The 26,789-nt window shown below is 42.3% G+C and overlaps 1 protein-coding gene across 1 annotated transcript in view; it reads right to left on the reverse strand.

Moving 5' to 3' along the window:
* Positions 1–26,789, reverse strand: part of LOC123519070 — a 326,293-nt gene that overhangs the window by 132,328 nt on the left and 167,176 nt on the right. The window contains exons 3-6 of the mRNA XM_045280247.1: positions 22,739–23,337; positions 20,191–20,491; positions 19,121–19,267; positions 17,228–17,418 (exon numbers count right to left, since the gene is read on the reverse strand). Coding sequence (XP_045136182.1) covers positions 17,228–17,418; positions 19,121–19,267; positions 20,191–20,491; positions 22,739–23,337 — 1,238 coding nt within the window. The remainder of the gene's footprint in view (positions 1–17,227; positions 17,419–19,120; positions 19,268–20,190; positions 20,492–22,738; positions 23,338–26,789) is intronic.

The following is a 26,789-nucleotide window of genomic DNA, read 5'->3' on the forward strand; positions in this document are numbered from 1 at the left end:
TTTAACCGGTCTTCCCGAAAACTGGATCAAGCTCGTAATGCTCTTAATGCCCTCGGAGAGAGAGAGAGAGAGAGAGAGAGAGAGAGAGAGAGAGAGAGACAGAGACAGAGAGAGAGAAGGAAGGAAGCAAGAAAGAGGTTGAGGCGGCGGCGTGTAGTGGTGAGCAAACCCGGCCAAAGGTGTGAAGAGCGGGGGAAACAATCCGATTTGCAGCATCATATAGTTAAAGCTGACGTCCGCCTGCCTCCCTCCCTGCCATGCTGCCCCTGCCGTCGCCCGCTCCAGGAATGACCCACACACGCCCTCACATTGTACACTCAGGTCACTCCCACTCCACCTACTCTTTTGTCTCTTCCAACTGTGAATTCCTCGTGGTATCAGTGAGGGTGACACCAGCGGGAATGTGGCTCGAGATAAGGAGGCTTCTAAAGGGAGAAGAGGAGACCACACAACGACTCTTGATGTGATCCTCTGATCCTTAGACTCTGCCACGGGAAGAGGGAGGGAGGGAGGCATGAGACGAGGGTGTGGGAAACGGAGGGAGGTAAGAGGTGGGGACTAAAGGGTAGGAATGGGTGGGTAGATAGAGGGATGGACAATAGAATACAAGAGAGAGAGAGAGAGAGAGAGAGAGAGAGAGAGAGAGAGAGAGAGAGAGAGAGAGAGAGAGAGAGATACTGTAAGGACTGGGAAGGCAAGAGAAGACTATTGAAACAGTGGGAAAAAAAACTGGACGAGAGAGAGAGATTAGGAGAAAATTGTAGTAAGTAAAGGAGGAAAGAAAGAAAAGAGGCAAAGGGTGGAAAGATGTAAAAGAAATTCGAGGAACAGAAGGAAAGGAAAGAAGTTAGAAAACGTCAAAAGCAAGCTCAAGGAGGAAGAAAGAAAGAAAAAGAAAATACAGGCAGGAAGAAAGGAAAAGGGAGGGAGGAAATCGTGGAGAGACAAAAGGAGAATCTGTAGCAGGAACAGAGTCGGGAAGCTAATGGTGAGGGAAACAAAATTGATGAAGGTTAGGAGAGGCGTCGGTGTGGAGTGTTAGGTACGTGGAAATACTTGGAAATACAAGGGACACACAAAGCATACGAGATGTTGCGTTGTGAGGCTTACTGTTAACTCAGAGGTGTTGGAGCCATGCCCTCAGATCCTACCACTTGGCAATATATGGTCGAAGGGATTTTGTGAGAGTCTTGTGACCTAACAGAGCTTATTTCCTCCTATACATAGTTGATTCAGATGTGTTTGTTCTGTGTTTAATGAAGTAACGAAATTTTTTTTTCGTTCGCTGACATCTGTGTAGGGTACATAAATATTTACCGTTAGCACAGTGAATGATGGAAAGTTGACATTTATTCAATATTTTAACCTTGTAGTTGACTAATACATATTTGTTTAGTCTACAGTGACATGTAGATTTGCTGACAATGAAAGGAAAACGTTCATACATAAAAAGTACATGAAAAATTTGTTACCTGTGTTGGTTTGTATTGCTAAAAGATAAAAGACTTCCTAGTTAGTGCTTTTTGAATATTTTGTATTTATGCATGACTTTTTTCATATACATACATTTGATAGTAGTGAATTTTCAAGTGTATACATATATTTTAGTGTCATGATGACCATTATTTGTATTTTTTTTTTCACATTCATGTACCGTTACATACAGTGGGGAAACAAGATGCCGTATATGCCTTTATGGAAGAGGAAAGACGATGAAATAACGCAGCTGTACGTACATGTGTATGAGTGAGAAGGTGCACATGAGAGTATGATATTCCTCTGAAAAGGTGCACGGCAGGGTGGTGGTGGTGATGGTGGTAGTGGTGCTGGTGGTGAGCGACTTCAAGCAGATGATTTGAAGGGTGCATATTAAGTGTGTGTGTGTGTGTGTGTGTGTGTGTGTGTGTGTGTGTGTGTGTGTGTGTGTGTGTGTGTGTGTGTGTGTGTGTGTGTGTGTGTGTGCGTGCGTGCGCGCTTGTTTTTAGTGTCTTAGTACGGGCAAGGACTCTGTATATCAGGAGGACGGTCATCTCACTGTTAATTGTTTGCTCTTGCTGCGACGGTGGCGCCTCCAGCGTAAGTTTATCATTAGCTGTACCACTTATAATCTAATATTATGTAATGGTGTGTAATGGTTGTACAGTACAACATGGGGAGGATTCCCATAGGTGGCTCCAGATCCAAGGACTCCCCACCGCTCAAGTTCTATAATCTCACCTACTACTGTTTTCCCTCTATAACTGATAACCACAAAGGTAAACAATACTAATGATTGTTCATATCAGTAATTCTAACCTTTTCCGGAAAGGGTGGAATAGGATTGTGTAGGTTTTAGAACGACGGCTGAGTGTTCTACGTTTCTGTCCACTTTGCAGAGTTGTCTTCACACGGCGACCAGCATGCCCTCTGCGGTTTTTTTCTTATGTAGGGAAGAGGGCCAGCCAAGGGAAAAGAAATTGAAAAGATTAAAAAAAAGGCCCACTTGAGTGATCGCTCTCTACAAAGAGGAAAGGCGTCAGCCAAATTAAGGGGCAAATGCCTCGATATCTCTCTCTTAATAGAAAACAAGTCGTAGGAAGTCGGAAATACAACTGCAGAGAGGGAATTCCAGAGTTTACCAGTGAAAGGTATGAATGATTGAAGGTACTGGTTAACTCTTGCGTTAGGGAATTGGAAAGAAAAAGGATGAGAGGAAGATAAAAGCCTTGTGCAGCGAGAGAGCAGGAGGAGGAAAGGCATGCAGTTAGCAAGATCAGTAGAACAGTTACCATGAAAACAGCGATAAAAGATAGAAAGAGATGCAACATTTCGGTGGTGAGAAAGAGGCTGAAGACAGTTAGTCAGAGGATGGGAGTTGATGAGACGAAAAGCTTTTGATTCCACCCTATCTTGTAAAACTGTGTGACTGGAACCCCCCAAACATCCGAAGAGTACACCATACAGGGGCGGATAAGGCCGTGTACAGAGTTAGCAGTTGGAGGGGCTAGAAAACCTGGCGGAGACGCCTCAGAACGCTTAACTTCATAGAAGCTGTTTTAACAAGACGTGATGAGATGTGAAGTTTCCAGTTAAGATTATGAGTAAAGGATAGACCGAAGATATTCAGTGTGGAAGAGGGAGACAGTTGAGTGTCATTGAAGAAGAGGGGATAATTGTCTGGAAGGTTGTGTTGAGTTGATAGATGGAGGAATTGAGTTTTTGAGGCATTGAAAACTATTAGATTTTTTCTGCCCCAATCGGAAATCTTAGAAAAATCGTAAGTCAGGCGTTCTGTGGCGTCTCCGAAAGGACGTGGAAAGATGTAGGGTGGTCATTAATGAAAATAGAAAGAGAATGGGTGACAGGACAAAACCCTGAGGAACACCACTATTAATAGATTTAGGAGAAAAACAGTGGCCGTCTACCACAGCAGCAATAGAACGGTCGGAAAGGAAACTTGAGACAAAGTTGCAAAGAGAAGGATAGAAGCCGTAGGAGGGCAGTTTTGAAATCAAAGATTTATGCCAGACTCTATCAAAAGTATTGATATGTCTAATGCTACAGCAAAAGTTTCACCGAAATCTCTAAAAGAGGATGACCAAGACTCAGTAAGGAAAGCCAGAAGATCACCAGTAGAGCGACCTTGACGGAAGCCATACTGGCGATCAGACAGAAGATTGTGAAGTGACAGATGTTTGAGAATCTTCCTATTCAGGATAGATTCAAAAACTTTAGACAAGCAAGAGATTAAAGCTATAGGACGGTAGTTTGAGGGGTTAGAATGGTCACCCTTTTTAGGAACAGGCTGAATGTAGGCGAACTTCCAGCAGGAAGGAAAGGTAGAAGTCGATAGACAAAGTTGGAAGAGTTTGGCCAGGCAAGGTGCAAGCACGGAAGCACAGTTTTTGAGAACAATAAGAGGGACCCCATCAGGACCATAAGCCTTCCGAGGGTTTAGGCCAGCGAGGGCATGGAAAACATCATTACGAAGAATTTTAATTGTAGACATGAAATAGTCAGAGGGAGGAGGAGAGGGAGGGACAAGCCCAGAATCGTCCAAGGTGAAGTTGTGAGCAAAGGTTTGAGAAAACTGGCAGAGGCAAAACGCCAGAGACACCCAGTAATCCAGGAAAATCAGCTTGGCAGAGGCAAAACGCCAGAGGAGGATCCTGTGGAAGGATTGGAAATAGGACAAGATACAGAAATGAGATTGTAATCGGAGGAGCGCAATGGAGATGAAAGGGTGACAGCATAAGCAGGATTAGAGGTGAGGAAGAGATCAAGAATGTTGGGCGTGTCTCCAAGACGGTCAGGAATACGAGTAGGGTGTTGCACCAGTTGCTTTAGGTCATGGAGGATAACAAATTTGAAGGCTAGTTCACCAGGGTGGTCAGTGAAGGGAGAGGAAAGCCAAAGCTGGTGGTGAACATTGAAATCTCCAAGAATGGAAATCTCAGCGAAAGGGTAGAGGGACAGAATGTGCTCCACTTTGGAAGTTAAGTAGTCGAAGAATTTACTATAGTCAGAAGAGTTAGGGAGAGATAAACAGCACAGATGAATTTAGTTTGAGAGTGACTGTTAAGTCGAAGCCAGATGGTGGAAAATTCGGAAGACTCAAGAGCGTGGGCACGAGAGCAAGTTAAGTCGTTGCGTACATAGACGCAACATCCAGCTTTGGAATGAAAATGAGAATAGAGAAAGTAGGAGGGAACAGAGAAGGGGCTACTGTCAGTTGCCTCAGACAGCTGTGTTTCGGTGAGGAAAAGAAGATGAGGTTTAGTAGAGGAGAGATGGTCTTTTACAGATTGAAAATGAGATCTAAGACCGCGAATGTTGCAGAAGTTAATATAGAAAAAGGTGAGGGAGGTGTCAAGGCATTTGTGGTCTTCAACAGAGAGGTGTCCGACCTGGGGACATTTTGGTCCCTCCCAGAGGGACTCGAGGCATTGTTTGGGTCCCATTTTTCTTTTAAATTTTGATTCAAGTGAAGGGTGTATGTGTGGTAAGTGCATGTAGTTTTGTGTGAAAAAGGAGAGTTGTCTTTAGAGCGCAAGGTGTGACTACCCCCTTGATTTGTGAGACACAAAGGGAAACGTTCAGCGAGATCACAACTAGCTTAATTGAAGTTTCACAGCACCCCTTGAACTAGTGCTACTAGATCTCGTTGGGAGTACTCGTATATTATCGTTTCGGTAGGTGTCTACTACCTTCTCTGTGGAGCGTCCATAGACTCCTTGCTAGTAATGGCAAACCAGCTAGTGATAACACACACACACACACACACACACACACACACACACACACACACCCGGTAGCTCAGTGGTTAGAGCGCTGGCTTCACAAGCCAGAGGACCGGGGTTCGATTCCCCGGCCGGGTGGAGATATTTGGGTGTGTCTCCTTTCACGTGTAGCCCCTGTTCACCTAGCAGTGAGTAGGTACGGGATGTAAATCGAGGAGTTGTGACCTTGTTGTCCTGGTGTGTGGTGTGTGGCTGGTCTCAGGCCTATCCGAAGATCGGAAATAATGAGCTCTGAGCTCGTTCCGTAGGGTAACGTCTGGCTGACTCGTCAGAGACTGCAGCAGATCAAACAGAGAAACACACACACACACACACACACACACACACACACACACACACACACACACACACACACACACACACACACACACACACACACACACACACACACACACACACACACACACACACACACACACACACACACACACACACACACACACACAAACTCGCCCTTCTGAATCACCGAGGGTGTCTCATTGTCGTCGTGTCCACCATCGGCTTTTCACAAAATATTTTTTCTTCCCACCGAACACTGCCATAATGTTGTTTTTGTATGTCACCACACCTCAGGTTTCCTCATTCTCTTCCCTTTCCTCTACCCTTACCACGACCTCTTCCTCCTTCTCTCCTCCTCCTCCTCCTCCTCCTCCTCCTCCTCCTCCTCCTCCTCCTTCCTCCTCCTCTCCTTCCTCCTCCTCTCCTCCTCCTCCTCCTCCTCCTCCTCCTCCTCCTCCTCCTCCTCCTCCTCCTTCTCCACCTCCTCTTAATTCTGGTCCTCCGCAATTTTTTTGTTCTCTCCACTCTCCACTTTCAAATCTTTTCCTTTCCTTTTTTTTCATTTCTCTGTTCTTCTTCATTCCTCTACTTGTGGTTCTTATTCACCTTGTCTCTCATATTTCTTTTTTCTATGCCTCCATTTCTCCCTTCTTTTCTTTCTGCACCTTTTGAAACTCTCCACCCACTACTTCCATTTTGTGCCCTTTTTTAAATTCGTTTATCAGTCTATTTCATTCTTTCTTCACCTTCACGTCTTCCTGCTCTTCCACTTAATTTCGTTCTTGTTATTTCTTCCCGTTCAACATGTTTCTCATCTCTCTCTGTCTCTCACACGCCATCATTCTTACATTTTCTCATTTACAGAGGTGCCACCTGCCATCACTTCTGTTACAATATTTCCCCGATAAAAAACACATATGTCGTGTTAAATTTCTGTTTCCATCCACCAAGAAGGACCTTTTCCCGCTTCTTCCCACGTTGGCAAAGTTTCCCTTTACCTCCTTTATCCTATGCGTATCCCTCTTGTTAATTATTGAAAATTGAGTTGCTTTGATTGGTGATGTCACACGGAGACTTAAATCTTATCTCATGTATCTTGTGTCTTTTACGTTAATCAAGGGCCTTATAGTGAACTCATCTGTTTTTTCACCACGACTGTTTCCAGAGGCCACAGAGATGATTAATTGAATTTTCAAGTGCGATTCTCCTCTGAATACTGTAGAAATTTTATCGATTTACGTAAGAGCACAACCAAAACCCGCGTAACTAGAGGCTTTTGAAAGGACTTGGAATGTACCGCTGGAATGTTTCAGAATATATGTTTAATTTTCCACTATCGAGGTCTAGATTTGACGAATTGTGATCGAATTTCAGTTGCCTTACTATTTTCATAAAGTCTTCGTTTTTACATTAGAATAAATAAAATGATTTTAACCAAACACAACTTACCTAAAAGAATAAATCTGAAAAAAAAGAAAGCTCAACACAGGCCAAACTGTGTACCAATTTAGTGTGCGTTTGTAATTTCAAGGGATGAGTAATTATTTCAAATGTTAAAAAAAAAAATGTCAGGTTGTCATAGCGCTCACTACATCGATGAATTAAGTGCGTTACAGTACCAGCTTTGGAAATACCTCTACAAGGAAGAAAATTATTCAAGTTCGTAATTGCCTGTGACTCCTGTACTTTTATAAACATTTTTAGAATATGACATCACTATTTCACGTAACTGTACGCAGGCGAATATTTGTTAGCTCTACGTGTGTGTGTGTGTGTGTGTGTGTGTGTGTGTGTTGGGTAGTTTGTTTACCTGTTTGTCTTGCTAAATGGATGATCTGTCTGTGTATAACTAACTTGCGCTGTTGTTCGTTCACGCCGGCCGCCCCACTGATGTGTTTTCCGTTATGGAGAGATATGAAAACAGCGTGATGATGTGAAGAGTAATGAGAGTAATGAGTGTATTGCTCTTTATTTTGTCGGGTGTGTGGGGATGGGTGGGAGTAGGTTGGTGGGTTACTGAATGTGAGTGTGTGTGTTTGTGTGTGTGTGTGTGTGTGTGTAGGTTCGAGGATGTGCGGAAAGATTCTCTCTCTCTCTCTCTCTCTCTCTCTCTCTCTCTCTCTCTCTCTCTCTCTCTCTCTCTCTCTCTCTCTCTCTCTCTCTCTCTCTCTCTCTCTCTCTCTTCATTGTTTACGTAAAAATACACGTGCATACATTCTCAATAGCTGTTATGCTTTCATGCTGCTACACTTGGCCATGCTTTTGTCCACTGTTATTTGTGGCTCGTATCAGGCTAAGAGTATTTTTTCCATACAGCATCGGGTACAGCACCCAGAGTCCACACTCAGTCGCTTCTCCTCTTGCCTCGCTTTGTTTTCCTTGTTCCCTCCTTTCAGGCTGCTTTATGTGTTCTGGTTATGGACTCTGGTTAGTGAAGTGCCGCTATTCATTCACTTGTTGTTTCTTGTATAGCAGGCAACAGTAGGTGGAAGATGACATGTTAGTAAAAGCCGTGGTTTAGTAATGAATATGTGACTTTGGTAATTGTCCACGTCTGTCTATGGATTGTACGGTTGTGTATTGTCAAGGAAAGGCTAGCAATGAAGAATGATGTACTTTTTCTTTAATTTATTTCCGTTAAGGTCAGCACACTCGTATCTACCTCCTCCAACGTACCCTTTCTTCAACGACCTTCTCAGGCAGTGCCGGCAAAAAATAGATAAATAAATTAACAAATTAGCAAATACAAAAATGAATAGAGTAAAATAAAATGAAATAAAAAAAAAAGTGTTGTCCAGGCCGTAATGATATGGTTCACGTCTTAGGCCGGTGTCACATTATGCGGTGGCCTCCCTGCGGCGCGGTAGCATGCCACGCCGCTGCATGGTAGAGAGATAAACATAAGGCAAAAATGCTTGGAAAATTCCTACTATTTTAGTACTCTTAGAAAGTGAAATATATAGAGTTAGTGACATTGTTATGATAAAATTGTATTGTCTGTTATTTTCATTTAGGAGTTAGCCTTATATGAAGTGTGCCTTTGAGGGGAGTGTAGTGATGGAAATAAATTTTGTATACTAAGTGACAAAATGACATGAAAAGTAACAGGATGGATGGCTGCGTGCCTCGCTCGGCTACTCGCATTTGTGGCCACTGGGTCAGATATTTATATGACCATCAAGGGCGGACATGTGTGAAAACAAACAGGTGATGCAGCAATGGAAACTTTTTAGTGTTAGTTACTGGAATATGTCAACGTGCAGGATGTTATAGGCGGTGCATGTGGGCGATGAGTGTTTTGATCGCCAGGCGTGACCTCACCACCACAGTCCCGCCCGGATGTGGCTGCCTGGCTGGTGGTGGATGGTGGCACGTCATTTTAAAAGTTTTGGTTGTTTACGTAACTATTTTACTTTCTTCCTCGAACTTTTGGACCGTCCCGCCGCAGGCATGGTAGTATTTCTGATTAGTTGCTACAGAAGATAATACTTGTTGCAAAAGAGAGACGTGTTTTTATCATTGCTTACTGGTACGAATTCTCGTCCTTCTTTCCTCCTACCACACACACACACACACACACACACACACACACACACACACACACACACACACACACACACACACACACACACACACACACACACACACACACACACACACACACACACACACACACACACACACACACACACACACACACACACACACACACACACACACACACACACACACACACACACACACACACACACACACACACACACACACGACAAGAACGGGTTTTATGCACTGCTGGTGTGCTTAAAGGCTTGGCACGTCTGCTTTAAGGTGGAATTCTGTGCTCTGGGGTAAGTATAAACTGCTGAGGAAAAAAAATTACAACCGAGCTTTAGGTCTTTTCGCGAGCAGACACTCCCGCATGAAGGGGCGGCGGGGCTGCAGGCGGGGTCCTAGTGGTAAAGAGCGGGCGAGTGGAGTGTGCTGGGAGGAAGGAGGTGGGGTGAAGTAATGGAAGGTGTGAGGAAAACTTGGAAAATATAAGTTGTTGGGCTAAAAACAGTTGGAATATTTCGAAAGCATGAAGCTGCAGGCCAGAGCGTAAATGTATAAACGAGGTGCCTTTTGCTTGACGCTAGATGTTGCTGTACCTCCTGGACGTGTTCCATTTGTCTACCAGTAAGTGGTGGGTTATCACCTGGCTCGTGGTGTTCATGTTGTGCTGGAAAGCGTATACACTTCTCCCTCGCTGCATCAGTTGGCTCAGGAATTGTACATGGTATTTTGTAGCTATAATTTTTTTTTTTTGACAATTGTTTAATTATTTTTCATAGGAAGTGTTTTAGAAAGATGGTTGTAGACGAAATATATGTAGGTGCATTTGCCAAAGCAGGTAAATAAAGTTTTGAAATTTTGAGTCGGCATATATTTTTGGTACATGAATTTTTATGAACCTAAACAAGACAAGAAACTTTGGGAGGCCAATTTAGAGACAATGAGGCTTTCATGTAACAATGACTTCCACCATCGTCAGGAGCCATGCTAAGACCAAGCAAAGCGGGCAGGGGATGAGGGCACAAGGTTCAAACTCGTAAGCACACCGAGATGACGGTGGGTTAGAATGCTTGTACCGAGGAATTCACAGGAGAAATAGGGCGTGTTAGGGCAGTGCTCCCCATGACCCCGTGCTGGGCCTAACGACCCCAGGGTACCTAGTGTTAAGTGTCTATGTGGTGCGAGGGCCTATAATCTTGAAGTGGTGGGGCTGGGAGAAGGGTCGAGGCACAGGTGCGGATATTATTATAGCAACACGCTTTCACTTTTTCCCCACTTAAGAAAAGTCTCTTTTCGGATCCAGATAAGATATTATCGATCGAATTTCTTTTCAAATTCTTTGGACAAAAGTCACTTTCACAACGGCCGAAATTTATAAATAACGTACTAGCAAAATCTTAAATGAATAATATTTTTTGATAACCCACAAGACCTGATTAAGCTTGTTGATTACATTAGCATCACTCAGTGTGTTTGATTCCTCTCATGGCTTCCGCTAGGTGTGCTGCCTTTCAACTTTCAGATATCATCAAAAAGTATCTATGTTAAAGTGACGAGCTACATGAAAGAGAATCCAACAGATTTTCTAATCAGAGTTAAAAGGTTTTCTCTCGCCACCACAGCGTCACAGTCACCCACACTGGATAATTTTAACTTTGACGTGGAAAGTAGTTGATGTCTGCTAATGAGAAGGGAAATTATCCACTTCCATTACCTTAACACCACGACTCTTCGATTTTCTTTACCATTCATCCTCTCTCTCTCTCTCTCTCTCTCTCTCTCTCTCTCTCTCTCTCTCTCTCTCTCTCTCTCTCTCTCTCTCTCTCTCTCTCTGCCTCACCTAATAATTCTGATTCACATTCTAAAGTATCTCGAGGACTCCTTAACTGTTACTGTCTCTTTCTCGTTCTCTCTTCCTCTGAGGTACCACGCCGCAGCAAAACTTAACACAACTTTGTGCCATGAAAATAGAATGACCGGTACAATCAACGCGAATAATATAAGCAATCAATGTGATTAGGATACACACACACACACACACACACACACACACACACACACACACACACACACACACACACACACACACACACACACACACACACACACACACACACACACACACAGCATGAGGAACGTACTAATGCCTATAACCGCTTATGATTCACTGTGCTCAGACTTATAGTGAGTGAATGTGATGAATAATGTATAAGTTCAAATGATTGGTGTCTCTTTTATCTTTGTAAATATTACAAATAACTATTACTCCCTCGACTTCACGAAATCATATTGCTGTAATCACACAGCTTTCGCAGATCACTGAAAGAAAACAAAACATGACGGATGTCACGTATTTTGAAGCTGAAAGACACAACACACATGCCTAGTGAGTGAAGGATGTCAGGTGAAAGGAATGATAGCCTCTGGTCACGCCTCGATGCCAACACGCTACATTCTGATCTCTGATATATGAGATGCTGGGAATGTTAGCGAATTAAGCACTATCATAACTAACGAAAAGGAAGATTGTTCGATAATAATGGTAAGCATTTGTTAAACTATCCAAAAAAATTAAGAAAAATAAAAGACTAAACATAAACCACATGCCCTACAATTATACAGAGAGAAAGATCAAATAAAAGAAACCGATACCCGGTCAGAGAGATAGAAGGACAATTAGGGGGAGGAATAGAAAACCAAAAAAATAGGTTAATAGGTAAGAAACAGTCAAACGTGCGATCAATTAATCACTTAAACAATCTTACAGTCAGACACATTGATAGAGAAAAAAGCCAGAGAGCCAGCTAACCAGAGAGAGAGAGAGAGAGAGAGAGAGAGAGAGAGAGGCAGCCAGCCAGCCAGCCAGCCAGCCAGCCAGCCAAGCGGATCAAGAGGCGACGCACACGGAAAAGAGAGAGGGACTCATTTTATCAACTCTATAAGGATTAACTGGTACCTTTTTTTCCGGCTATTCCCTTAATTTTTAAAGGCATTCTCTTAATTAAGTTAATTACTCTCTTGACCTCCTCTCTTTCTCTTTTTTTTTATTTTATTTTTACTCCTCCTTCTACTACTCTTCTTCGTTGTCGTTCTCCTCCTCCTCCTCGTCGTCGTCCTCGTCTCCCCTCCTTTCCTCTCATTCACATCCTTTCATTCCCCTACTTTAATTCGTTTCCTGTCATTCCCCTCCTTTCAATTTCCCTTCTCCTCTTCCTTGTTCTCCCATCTTCGTTCTCCTCCCCATCATCCTCCTCCTCATCCTCATCCTCCTCCCTCTCGTCTCTAATCGAAGTCAGGGAGAGAGAGAGAGAGAGAGAGAGAGAGAGAGAGAGAGAGAGAGAGAGAGACTGACCTACATGATATTTGGGGAAAGTCATTCGTAATTATTTTTGAAGATGACATGGCATTCAAAGGCTTTCAATACGAGTGTGAAGGATCAAGGTTGTTTTGAGTGATATTCTGAGTGTGGTGATAGCGGGACTTTATTTATGATAGGTCACGTTTGTAGGCCAAGGACGTGAGGGAGAAATGCATCCGTGTAATAATATCCGGGTAACTGTCCCCTCCCTCTCTCTCTCTCTCTCTCTCTCTCTCTCTCTCTCTCTCTCTCTCTCTCTCTCTCTCTCTTTTATGGGAACATCATAGTTAGGTAAGGTTTAATTATGAGTTTTTTATTTATTTTTTGCTGATATTGATTTCTTTATTTTTTTTTTATTTGCATATGTCGATCTGTCATACTTTCTTAAGAGAGAGAGAGAGAGAGAGAGAGAGAGAGAGAGAGAGAGAGAGAGAGTGTGTGTGTGTGTGTGTGTGTGTGTGTGTGTGGGAGAAACGAGTCGTGTCACTATTAGTTTGAAGTTTGATGTTTCCTTTTTCCATTTTTTCCAAATTTAGGCCTAACGCCACGCATCGAGACAAGAAAACCCCACATATATATCTTTGTTTATGTATTTTACCAACTTATTATACAAACTCGCTGCAATTGAGATAGAGGAAGAGAAAAGTAACACTGTTTGAGATCATTAATTTTGAGACAAGATCGAGAATTAGGAATGAGAAGGAAAGAAGAAACTATAAAGGCAATATATGAAAATACGCATGTAGAAATGGCAACGTAAAGGAAAGCTTAAATAAATTAATTAAAGAGAGTAAAAGATAAAATAAAAAGAGAAAAAGAAGGATACGAAAGTGGAGTTGGGGGAAGAAAAGGAGGAGATGGAGGTGGAGAAAGAAAAGGGGGAAGTGCATGAAGAGGAGGAGAAGGAGTAAGTGTAGAAGATGATGGAGGTAGTGAAAGGGAAACCGTGATAGAGTAATAGTAAATTACAATAAAACGAAAATTGGTAAAAGAAAAATTAAAGCGAATAAAGGAAGAGTGATGAAGTGCGACTTGGGTAGAAAAGGAAGGAGGAAGAGTAAGAATAGTGGAGGCACAGAGGCTAGTTTTGCGACATGGATGAAAAAAGACAGAAACAGGTGACGTAAAGAAAAAATTTCTTTCTGATCTGTCAGTCTCACAAGGAGGGCAGGAAAAAATGTAGGAACTGTATGTGAAATATGTCTTATAAGAGAGAGAGAGAGAGAGAGAGAGAGAGAGAGAGAGAGAGAGAGAGAGAGAGAGAGAGAGAGAGAGAGAGAATTTCTTTTAATTTCTTGTTTCAATTAACACTTTTTTTTTTTAGACATTGTGAACATAAGTTAAATAAAGACAAAGTTCTCTACTGTTATAGGTTCAAGTAAATATATGCATACACTGATCTGGTTTTCTATTGCATACCGAACAATTAGAACACTAAAACATTCATTTTGACAAAACCCACGAATCCTCAGCTTGTGTGTCTGACGCAATTCTTTATTTGTTTCTTCTCACGCAGCAATCTTGGGCTAACAAAGAATGTGTCTCACGCTGGATAAAAAGAACAACAACAATGTACATATCCTCCTCTCTCTCTTCCTCTTGTATGATCTCATCCAATTTCTCCCCTTCTTTTGTCGCCAAGTAAGAGTGTCGTTCCCCTCAGTCTTCATCTCCTGCTGCTCTTATATCCCCGTCGCGTGAAGTCGCTTGGCACTCTTGAGCACCTAACGACATGCCCTGGCGTACCCGCACGTCTCAGTCTGTACTTCTTCGTTGCACACTTAGGGAGAGGAAGACCTTTTCACTCGCTCGCATCTAGACGGGCAGCTGGCCTTGTTTCTTTTATGTCTACTCTGTGATGCGCTGATTGCGGCACACTATGAGGCCAGTGTCGCTTGTTTGCCCTGTCCTACTTATAGTACGGACATTTTCCCTCGTGTGTGGACAAAGAGATGAAGAAGCACGAATTTTCATGTTGTGATTTGGAGGTTGAGAGTGCTTTCTCTCTCTCTCTCTCTCTCTCTCTCTCTCTCTCTCTCTCTCTCTCTCTCTCTCTCTCTCTCTCTCTCTCTCTCTCTCTCTCTCTCTCTCTCTCTCTCTCTCTCTCTCTCTCTCTCTCTCTCTCTCTCGTTTGGCACACATCTCAGTCACTAGTAATACGCTTCTAAAATCCGCTTATGCTTAAATTCTTTAGGTCCTGTGTTTATTGAAATAGCTTTTAGTTCCCACAACAGATATGTGAACAAAGGGTGGATATATATATATATATATATATATATATATATATATATATATATATATATATATATATATATATATATATATATATATATATAGCATATATAATGAAAGGACACGTAAGTCCAGCTGCTCTCCTGTTTGGAAATAAAAGTTTGGGTTGAGCTCTTCTAGTTTGTAATAACTAACTAACCAGAGTCTTTAAATTTGACCTTGACAGAAATTAAAGATATCCATCATCATCGTTATTGCTGTACTATGTGTCTCCTCCTCCTTCTCCTCCTCTTCCTAAGCGCGCGCACACACACACACACACACACACACACACACACACACACACACACACACACACACACACACACACACGCCCGGTAGCTCAGTGGTTAGAGCGCTGGCTTCACAAGCCAGAGAACCGGGGTTCGATTCCAGGTGGAGATATTTGGGTGTGTCTCCTCACGTGTAGCCCTGTTCACCTAGCAGTGAGTAGGTACGGGATGTAAATCGAGGAGTTGTGACCTTGTTGTCCCGGTGTGTGGTGTGTGCCTGGTCTCAGGCCTATCCGAAGATCGGAAATAATGAGCTCTGAGCTCGTTCCGTAGGGTAACGTCTGGCTGTCTCACAGAGACTGCAGCAGATCAAACACACACACACACACACACACACACACACACACACACACACACACACACACACACAAGCACTATGACCAATCGAAACGTTCCTTTGCACGAATTAGAACAAAGTAAACACCAAACCAAATCAAAACAAACACAAGGAGCCTGAGAGCAGATGTTGCCCTTCACAACGAACACCAATGAACGGAATCACCAGTAGAAGAAATTCACAAAATACAGGAACCACGAGGGAGACAAAAATATATATCGTTACAGATGACAGAAATTAAACAGTTTTTCATGACAAGGACCACGAAGAACACCGAGGCAAGGAGGAGAGTACCTTGAGTGGAAGATGGAAGGAAAGGCCATGAAAAGGACCAAGAAAAACCATCGGTAGATTGATTGACACGCGTATATTTTGTTCTCAGTGTGCAGGGACAGAGAAAAATGTTTAAAGTGTCAATTTACTAGAGGTTATAGATCTGGTGCGTGTCAGAATGTCATTATGAAGGTTACAAAATATATGATTTATAGCAGGATAACTTAACCTAACTTGACAGATGCTATTGTTATGGAAGTATGAATTGTTGTATTATTCATTAGTTATTCCTATGTAATCTTTCCGTAAAGGTAGGATTTTGTGAGAGGGCAACAGGCAGGAACAAGACCGACCCTGACGGAAGCAGAGGCTGGAGACGGGCGTGGTGCTTGGAATCGCTTGGGAATCACACGGAGCTGCTCAAGTTGGCACCATGGAGACAGGAAACAGGACGTGCAAGAGAGGGAGACCTGGCACTGAACTGAGCAGCGGTGGCGGCGTCTGGAGTCGTCTATGCATGTTTCCATACTTCTCTCTTCCTTGTGTCGCGCCTCGCAGCGTGATGAGGCGGCCAGCTGAGTGAAGGGACAGCAAGGAGGGTTTTTTTTCTAGCCCGGTGACAGCTTCTTGGTTTGTGTGGCTGTAGCTTGGCAGAGTTATTTGAACACCTTGTTGAGAGCCAGTTGTCTGGGACGCTTGGTGGCGGTGGATTCACGTGATATTTTCTCTCTCTCTCTCTCTCTCTCTCTCTCTCTCTCTCTCTCTCTCTCTCTCTCTCTCTCTCTCTCTCTCTCTCTCTCTCTCTCTCTCTCTCTCTCTCTCTCTCTCTCTCTCTCTCTCTCTCTCTCTCTCTCTCTCTCTCTCTCTCTCTCTCTCTCGCTTTCTCTATTTTTCTATTTCTCTCTCTCTCTTCGATTCCTATTGACTGTCTCTACCTTTCGCGTTGATTGTCTCGGCCATTCTGCTTTCAAGGCACAGAGGTGTTAAGTCCCTGAGTTGCGGTGGTGGTGCCTTAGGGAGGCAGCGAGTAGGACACTGACAAGAAGGGAATCCCGGAGACTCACCTCAGACTGTCAGGCAGGATTATTGTCGATGCTTCACTTGAGAGAGAGAGAGAGAGAGAGAGAGAGAGAGAGAGAGAGAGAGAGAGAGAGAGAGAGAGAGAGAGAGATTTTCCCTAACAAGACATTGAATAGCTCAACTAATTGATTTTCATGTTTTTTTTTTCTTGAGATTATTTTTTATTCGACGGATTTTTTTTTCCCGCTGATTATTTCAAATTGTGATTGAAATTTTACATGGTATTAGGTCCTTTACATATATGGTAACAAGAAATCTGGTAATATAAATATTTCACCTTTTTTCTTTTAAGAGCGAATCGTGCGTTTAATTAAATGCAACAAGCTATTTTCGGACTATATTTAGTAAAAATGAATAGATGGCATCTGAGCTGCTTCTTAATTAGGGTTGGTAGATTTTTAACGTTTTTTCTTTAGTAATTATGGGAGGAATTTCTCAGTAATCCATATTTCTGAATTAAATGACATGGTATTGGGTGATCTAGGAAAGAAAATAAATCACTTACTTGGTAGATGAGAGAATGGACATGGAGGAGAAGAAGTAAGGATCAGAGAAGTCGAGATGTCTTGCTCTCTGGGCGGTGACGGAGAGTGGCGCGAAGGAAAGATCAGCTGAACCGTCGAGCAAGTCGCCAACGATGCCCGTCCAGCCAGTGGTGCGCGGCGCCCCAAAGGTGCCGTCCATCACCAAATACACCTGCGGGAGCGATAGAAAGCTAGTGATAGAATGGTTATATTTGAATAACCTAAGAGTAATGAACTGTGGTTTTGTGTACCAGATGTACCTAGGGAAAAAACAAGAAAAAGACTGGTGTGGAAAAGTGCTGAGTTATCCGTTATATTAATATTGATAATTCGACAGTGGTAACATCAAATGAATATCACAAAAGAGAAAACTACATTCCTTGTAAGGTTTAAATTACCAAATCACTCATTTTATTTTTTCATCATTCTTTTCGAAATCGCATTCTAAATTGACCTTGTTTGTGAAGCCACACCAATGATAACGTTATGGAAAGGAATACAATGTCCAATTTGTCTTTAATTTTTGAGTTGATGATTTTTCTATAGACAAAAATAATACTGGTTTGCACTCTTTCACAGCCATTACTTCCATGTGTTGTGTTGTTTCTCGCACATGACGCTCACAAATAAAATAAATAGCAGAATCTGACGGTCATTACTGCTGAAGCAAAATAATTCCTCCAGATGTTTGGAATTAAGCTAAACTTTCCTTTGTCTGTCTGTCTGTAGAGTATACGAGAGAGTTAACACTGTGTAGACTTCTCTCTCTCTCTCTCTCTCTCTCTCTCTCTCTCTCTCTCTCTCTCTCTCTCTCTCTCTCTCTCTCTCTCTCTCTCTCTCTAAACGAGGAATACGTTTTTATTGAATTTTTTTCTGTATTTTATTGTGGCCTTTCGATCCTTTTTATCGCCCTTATTTTATCTATTCTGCTTTTTTTCTGGGCTTTACTTGATGCAACATGGTCTCTTTTTGCTTTTTTTTTTTTCATGTTTTAGTTTTAACCTTTTTATCTAATTGCTCAGTGTGTCACTAGAACATTGTCCTTCATATTTATAATTTGATTTTTTTACGTGACTCAATAATATTTCCCTTTTACCCTTTTAATTCTCAACTGCAATAACTTTTCTTATCTAGTGAGGTTTGTTAATCTTTTATTTTATTTTCCTTTCCCCCATTTCACTCTATTCGGTAAAGCCATACCAGTCATCCTCTCGTTCCATTCCTCGTCTCCACTTTCTCCCTCCACTCGCTCGTTTCACCTCCCCCAACCTGTGTTTACTCCAGCTTGCCCTCTCCACCTGGGATTTCTCACAGTTTACTAGAGATATGCACTACCATGCTGAGTTCTGGTGCATTTTCCGCCTCTTCTTTCCTACCATTGTTTTCTCCGCCTCTGAGGGTTTCTGTTTTCTTCCTAGTCAGATTGTTGTTATGGTTAGGTTTTATCCACATTTCGCTAGCAGAAGTGTTCGTAAACCTTTCACTCTCGCGTGTTTGTGTGTGTGTGTGTGTGTGTGTGTGTGTGTGTGTGTGTGTGTGTGTGTGTGTGTGTGTGTGTGTGTGTGTGTGTGTAAGTACTTTGAGAGGTGAAGGGATTAGTTAAAAAAAAAGGAGGGAGAAGGAGGCAAAAGAGAGGTTTGTTTTCATTTTTATAAATTGATCAATACCATTCTTGTTTCTTCTATTGATCATTCTCTTTAACTTCCCCTTCCGTCCCTTGTCTTTCTACACAATCAATTACATTTCCTACAGTTTGGCTTTTATTGTACATTCCTATCGATATAATTCTTGTTTTCTTATTTCTCTTTACATTTGCCTTCCCTCTCCTTTTACTACTCAACATCCATTCCATTCCAATCGATTGCCCTTCTCACCTGCAGCTCAATTTCAAGGTCAGTGGCCACGTTGATCATAAGGTCGACGGAGAGGCCGCTGCAGCATACCACCTCGTAACCCCTGGAGGCGTTCACTACCTCCCGCTCCATGTCCGCGAAGGTTGCCGCTACCTCCGGCGAGAACACCTGCAGGAAGAGTGGTATTAAAGAGAGTGAGAGAGAGAATATTGATCAGCGTAAAAGGAAGTTAGCTTTGAATGGATCCGTGTGTGTGTGTGTGTGTGTGTGTGTGTGTGTGTGTGTGTGTGTGTGTGTGTGTGTGTGTGTGTGTGTGTGTGTGTGTGTGTGTGTGTGTGTTTGTACCAAGGACTCGCCAAACTCATTTCAACCGTTCCCCTCTTTGCCTTCATTCCCTTCCTTCCCTTCCTCCTTAATCCTGAATCCTTCTCTTCTCCGTTATCTTGACCTCTCTCTCTCTCTCTCTCTCTCTCTCTCTCTCTCTCTCTCTCTCTCTCTCTCTCTCTCTCTCTCTCTCTCTCTCTCTCTCTCTCTCTCTCTCTCTCTCTCTCTCTCTCTCTCTCTCTCTCTCTCTCTCTCTCTCTCTCTCTCTCTCTCTCTCTCTCTCTCTCTCTCTCTCTCTCTCTCTCCTTGTGTCACACCCCTCACTCTAGCTTTCCCTTCTTGACTTCCTCCAACCCTAGCCTTGTCTCCCCTTCCCTTACGCTACATCTGCAGCCCTGTCATGCGTGAGGACAGCTGTCACCAGATCAGCTGTTCCACTCTAGGTTATATCCCTACCATTTCTCGCCCGACAAGTGACGTATAATAAGGATGATTCGTATTGGGTTAGTTGCTGTGATGCGAACTGAAGGTGTGAGGTATAAAGTGAAGATAAAGTATCTTAAACCTGAAAACCTGAACTATATCACGTGGTAGGAGTTACGTACTGGCTGGTAAACCTATCTGGTCCGTCATTTTGTAAGATCCTTCCCCCTTACAGCCTTTCTTTATGACCCTCGTGTAAAAAGAATGAAGGATACAGTGAAGCTTTTGTCTCAGTGGTTGAGTAGAGAAGTAATCACACACAAGAACATCTCAAGGTAACTCACTCTTAGGCAGATGATCCCCAATAGGCAGGTGGCGTTCTCGATGAGGGAAGAGGTCATGACGAAGGGCGGGGCCTCTGCTAGCGCCACCCGTAGCCTCTTGTTCTGCTCCGAGACGCCCTTGTATCCCCTCCCGGGCCAGAAAATAGCGTTGATCTGCACCTCCGACCCGTTGATGTACCCAACCCGCTTCCACTGGGTACTGGCACCCGTTTTGACCAGGTTCTCCACGTGGAAAAAAGGAGTCACACCTGGTAATGATCTCTGAGATATTCTGCTTGATTCTAGCTTCTCTTTGAGTTGTCTGCAAGAGAAAGAAAAATATCGTGGTTATTATGCGCATACTCTTATCACTTTCTGAGTTACTGTGATACACTAACATATTTTTCCGTGCATAATTCTATAATTTCCTGAGCAACTAAGGTTTAGATGTTTTGGAATTCCTCGTTGACATTCTAACTACACCATGATTTTTTTCGTGTTTCTCTTCCACATATAATGAATAAAAAAATAAAGATAAGTTAGTAAATAAAACACCTTGTATTTAACAGAGTGTATAATTGCGTCAACTTAGTTAGGTTAGTTTTTTGTCTCAAAGAAATTCACATCACAGTTTTCAGTTTTCTATTTTTATGTATGTGTTATTTCGCTTATACTTTAATTTTTCTTATACTATCTTTTAACTTTTTACACGCCCTCCCTCCACACAGCAGACAATTCTATACCTCTATGCCTCTAACCAAACAATCGATCATTCTTTTGTCCCCATTGCCTGTTCCTCATTGATTAACGCACAACGCTGGGGGCATGGCAAGCGAGCCTCTCGTGCTGCTGTTTCCCTACATGCGCGGTGCCATCCGGGGTCGATTGAAAATTTAAGTCCCAGGAATCCATACTAAAAAGTTATAATTTAAATCGGGAATTTCTAAAAGTCACATTGCCTCATCTTTTTATTGCAAGATTGATTTTTGCTTCAGCCATCGGGAGTGAGTGAGCGACTGCAAAGGGACGCACACACGCACACAAACCTGGAAAACACACACACACACACACACACACACACACACACACACACACACACACACACACACACACACACACACACACACACAGTGATGAATTTTTAAAAAGTTTCTGAGAGATTTTATTGAAGTGGAGTATTTGTGGGAAAGACTTAGTGGGGAGTTTTAAGTGGAAGTGAAGGACGGCAAGGAGGGAGAAGGAGGCAAAAGAGAGGAATGGGAAAGCGTACGAGAAAGGAGAGAAGTTGTGATATTTCTAATGAAGCAAATGTCATTATCATTATCATTATTACTATCATTTTTATTATTACTCTAATGGTTTTTATTATTTTTACTATTATCATTATTATTATTATTATTATTATTATTATTATTATTATTATTATTATTATTATTATTATTATTATTATTATTATTATTATTATTATTATTATTATTATTATTATTATTATTATTGCAATAGTATTTTTCCTGGTGTGGTAGTAATTTTTAATGATAGTAGTAGTAGCTGTAGATGTAGCACCTAGTAGTAGTAGTAGTAGTAGTAGTAGTAGTAGTAGCAACAGCGGTAACAACAGTAGCAGGAGCAGTGATAGCAGCAGTGGAGGAAGTAAAAAGAAGGGGTACGTGCTCGGCCTCCCGTGATAATCCGCCCCACAGTCAAGCCTCGCACTCCCTCTGAGCTGGCTTGTTTTTTTTGGATTATACTCTCTCTCTCTCTCTTTTCAGCGTGTTTCCATAGCGATGAAGGTCAGAAGGCTTCCTTGACATTCACCTCAAATATCATGGGCGAATATGATAGAAAGTTTAGAAATGTAACGTTGATGTTTTTATGGCGGCAAAAAGTTATCCAACAACATTAATATTTTCAGTAACATCACCGGCTAGATTTTAGACAAGAGCAATTATTTCCGTTCCAAGGTACTGTGTTGCGTAGTGATGGAGAATCGTGTTAGCGTTCCATGTTAAACGGATGAGTAAATAGCCAGCAGGATTTAAAGTGTAGGCAATATCAGGGGAGCGGTATTCTGCTGTTCCTTCACGCTCCCTTCAGGCAAACCGACTTCTTGTGACCCTCTTGTTAGTCGTCCATCACGCATATCGTGTTGTACTAGTTTTGGCTTTACCCTGAGAGTGTTTCTGCTGCTCCTTGCCGCCCACGCGCCATTCCCAGTCTTCGCCCCCCCCCCCGTCTCTCTCTCTCTCTCTCTCTCTCTCTCTCTCTCTCTCTCTCTCTCTCTCTCTCTCTCTCTATCTATATATATATATATATATATATATATATATATAGAGAGAGAGAGAGAGAGAGAGAGAGAGAGAGAGAGAGAGAGAGAGAGAGAGAGAGAGAGAGAGAGAGAGAGAGAGAGAGAGAGAGAGAGAGAGAGAGAGAGAGAGATAGATAGATAGATAGATAGATAGATAGATAGATAGATAGATAGATAGATAGATAGATAGATAGATAGATAGATAGATAGATAGATAGATAGATAGATAGATAGACAGATGGATAAAAGAGTATATCATCTCACCTGTGTAATTCAAACTGACTCGTGGACAGATTCCTGTAAGGCACTTGACACTGTGTAGGCGCTGACGGCGACAGCACGGCGACTGACGACGTCATGTTAGTTTCTTTGAAAAACTCCGATATCACAGATATTGACGACTTAACAAAGTTTATAAGTAACTGTCTTTGGGGGGTTCGTAAATAGTCTGGGCGAAGACTGAGGAGGCCTGGACGCAGGGATTCCGAGAGGTTTCCTGGAAGGGGAATGTCAAGCAAGATCCAGATATATTCCCCGTTGAACATGTCCAGGTCCTCGCCGTGGCTGAACACCACCTTCACAAAGTTGACGGTGCCGGAGACGAAGATGAGTCTCCGCACCGTGTGGAGGATCCCGCTCAGCCGGTTCTGGAAGTGGTGTCTCGGGAGATTGGCGGAGAGGGAGAGGCCCACGGTGTCGTACTTGGTATCCCTGGAGGCGATGTGGGCCAGCTGGAGAGCTTGAGGCGAGTCATCGTGGATGAGAATGGGCTGGTACCAATCAAGGGTTGAGATGAATGACGTGGCGGCTCCCCATAAGTCAGACAGTCGCGGGTTGGCCACCACCAGGTCAGGCAGCAGGTTCTGTGGACAAGGGAAAAATAAACATTAAATCATCAAGCATGTTTCGATTTAATGTACTTTGTTCATTCGTCAAGTACTTTTTTTTAATTCTGTGAAAACTATAAAAGCCGAATGTTTTCAGTCACTAACAATAATCTTTGTTTCTAAGCAAAAGCTCCTCGAATATCGCATTTACGAGAGGGGGCGCTTTATTGTCTCTGCCATCGTACAGAGATGAATCAATAATCATTCATGGATTTAATGAAGCGTTGTTTGTCTGTGTTGTCTGTCTCATATCAATCACGATTGAAGAAGAAAGTTTTATTTTACTTTCACAAAATAGGTAAATGCACAATGAATTATTATTCGCTTTTTAGTTAATTCAGATCGTAGTGATGTAATTAGAATGTTTTAACCTGTATTATAAACTGAACTGAGGAGGAAAAGTACCCGGTAATCCTGGGATACAATGAAAAACAAATTCCAACGAAATAGTTTATGGCAGGGATGCATGTAATTAGCAGCTCAGAGAATAACAATGAAGCGACCCTCGAGAGATGCTGCACTGTGGTGGTGTGTGACAAACTAAATGGAGCTGGAGAAGATAGATGCAAGGTTCAGATCTTTTTAATAATCCCGATGTATTGTGGAGCAACAAATCAGCATCGTCATCAATTTGAATTTTTATATACCACATTATAATGACTTCATTTGTTTTGATGATGTTACCCATTTAAATTTTTTTTATTATTTCATTACCATGATGTTGAAAGCATGATTAAGCAGCCATGAAGTCAGTGAGGCCAGTAAGCTTAAGAAATGTCTGAGCATTGTGTGCCAAGATAGTGGTGGCCAAGATAGTGCCGACCTGGAAACTAAGCATTATCATCTGAGAAGTGTGTGTGTGTGTGTGTGTGTGTGTGTGTGTGTGTGTGTGTGTGTGTGTGTGTGTGTGTGTGTGTGTGTGTGTGTGTGTGTGTGTGTGTGTGTGTGTGTGTGTGGTCACTCGTATTACGAAAACCTCGCATCGTTCTAAGGTAAGGAAAAAAATCAATATGAATTGTTTTTTATTCCCTATAAAAGATTTGTCATTATCAGTTAGCGTAATTCTTATGTGTGACTATCATATGTAATTCCTGTGTAATTTTCATTTGCCTCCATCTCTTGGGTTCTGTATCCGTCAGTTATACCAAGTATCAAAACTAGAAAGTCTGAAACGATTACTAGTGTTCCAGAAATAATCTGAGAAGGAAAAATTCTTTAGCTGAAATCATTAAAATTTGGTGAGAGGTTATGTAAAGAGTGGAGGAGTGGAGGCGACGCAGTGAGGGTCGTGCTCAGTGGGGAAGTGCGACGCCAGGCGGGAGTGGGGGCCGCCCGCTGGCTGCTGGAGAGGACTTAAAGCAGAGCTGGCCCGAGGGAGAGGCGATCACAGGAAACTTATGCATGTGTAAGTCACTCAGATATTGTAGATGTAAAGTTATACGGAACAAAACAAACGTGTTCTTTATAATGATAATACGCTAATTTGCAGTACTGTACATCAATGTTGTTATCGCGTCAACTAAGAGAGGAAGTTTCCAATCTTTTTTTTCAGAAATATAATGGGAAAAGTTTGTTTTCACTCTTCTTCCATCAACTGCATGGCACATTGGCAAGGTTTTTTTTTCTTTTTTTATTTACGTATTTCTGCTTCAAATCTGAGGTATCCATTTACCACACAGATCTGTATTTTAATGTGCAATTATCATTTTATGAAGGTTTATATCTACAGTAAGGCTCAAGAAAGAGAGTGAAAAAAAAAAAAACAGTTGGGTGTGAATGGATAGCTTTGATAGCGAAGTGTGTACCTCTTAACGAGATGGATTTAGATATTTTTATGAAGCAAAGTTGTCTCTATCTCCTTGGAAAAGCTTCCTTCAACTCAATCAACGCCCTTGTGATGAAAAGAAAATTACATCATTCCTGTTTATGGCCTGGATATCGAAAAGGTACGAATAATATCCGCTGGGGAAAAATGAGATGAGGAGAGGAAGAGAAGAGTTGACATTGGTAAACATGAGCTAAAGAGGGCGCCGTTTAAGAATATGTGTGTGTGTGTGTGTGTGTGTGTGTGTGTGTGTGTGTGTGTGTGTGTGTGTGTGTGTGTGTGTGTGTGTGTGTGTGTGTGTGTGTGTGTGTGTGTGTGTTTATCTTGCTTTTTTTTTGTAAGAAGTGTTCAATGTCTTTTCTTTCTTCATTGATTTCTCTTTAAGTTACGTATGCATTTAATTCAAGTTCAGTGTGCTCTTGTATCTGCAGTAGGTTTTTTTCTCTTTTTTTAACGAAGTATAAGAAAAATGATAAGTAATAGCAAAAAGTAATACAGTAGTTTGTTATTGAATATATAACAATAGTGCGCCTCCATCATCCAGACCGTCGTCCTTCCTCTCCTACCACACTCCCCGTACACGTCCCTCGTCCCGCCCTGCCTCGCTTTTCACCCTCTTGACCCTTATCGGCATGCACATCACGACGCCTTTATCTCATTTCCTTAACGTTGCTCCTCTGCTCCATCATATTTCACTCCGCAGGAATCAACATCCCGCATCTCCTCATCTTTTTTACCTCCTCCTTCCCACGTTGTGCCTCAATGTCATCTTAACTCATCTCCTCGTTTTTCCTCCTTCCTTCTCGATACATCTTCCCTCACTCCTTACCCTCCTCCGCCTTGCAGTGCAGCACATATCGTGTAGTGACTTGGAGGACTATATATATTACCGGACTGACTGGCCCTTCCTTCACATTTAGCTCCCATTGCCGGAATTAAATTTGATCTCTTTGGAATGTGTTGTTGATCTGAGTTCGCTTCAACGCTGTTGTCTGAGAGACCAAAAGGAGCCGCTGGTGATATTACATGAGCCGTGGATCCTTCGCTGAAACGGTGATCATGAAAGAGAGTGTAGTCCTCACGATTGTTTGCCTTCACCACTACTACCAGTACCACTATCATCTTGTTCACCATTACCAGCATTACAACCATAGTATTCTTGCACCATAACTGCGCTAGCTACTACCACCATCACCATTATAATACATAAAAAAATGCTTCAGTTTTGCGTTTGCACCACCACCCCCACCTCCACTATCACCATCATGCCCATCACCTCCATCATCCATAAAAACACTGTCACTAGCTTAATGAATGGGCGATGTTTTGATGCATTTCAAATTCACGTCTGCCACTCAGGGTGAAAAAAATATAGAACCACTCATCTGGAAGGGGTAAAAATTAGATTAATGAAAAATGGATCTGTAGGACACGTGGTGAAAAAAATGTATAGAGGAATGAGTTCTAAAAATACCTTGCAGTAACACACGAAGGAAGGAAGGAAGGAAGGAAGAATTTGAGCTCAAGTAAATGATGGAAGACTTAATATCGAAACCTTTTAGAAGTGCTGCCTTTAAGGATCTAATAACATCCTTTAATCCAA

The sequence above is a fragment of the Portunus trituberculatus genome, chromosome 44 (assembly GCF_017591435.1).
Source record: "Portunus trituberculatus isolate SZX2019 chromosome 44, ASM1759143v1, whole genome shotgun sequence".
Taxonomy (NCBI): Eukaryota; Metazoa; Arthropoda; class Malacostraca; order Decapoda; family Portunidae; genus Portunus; species Portunus trituberculatus.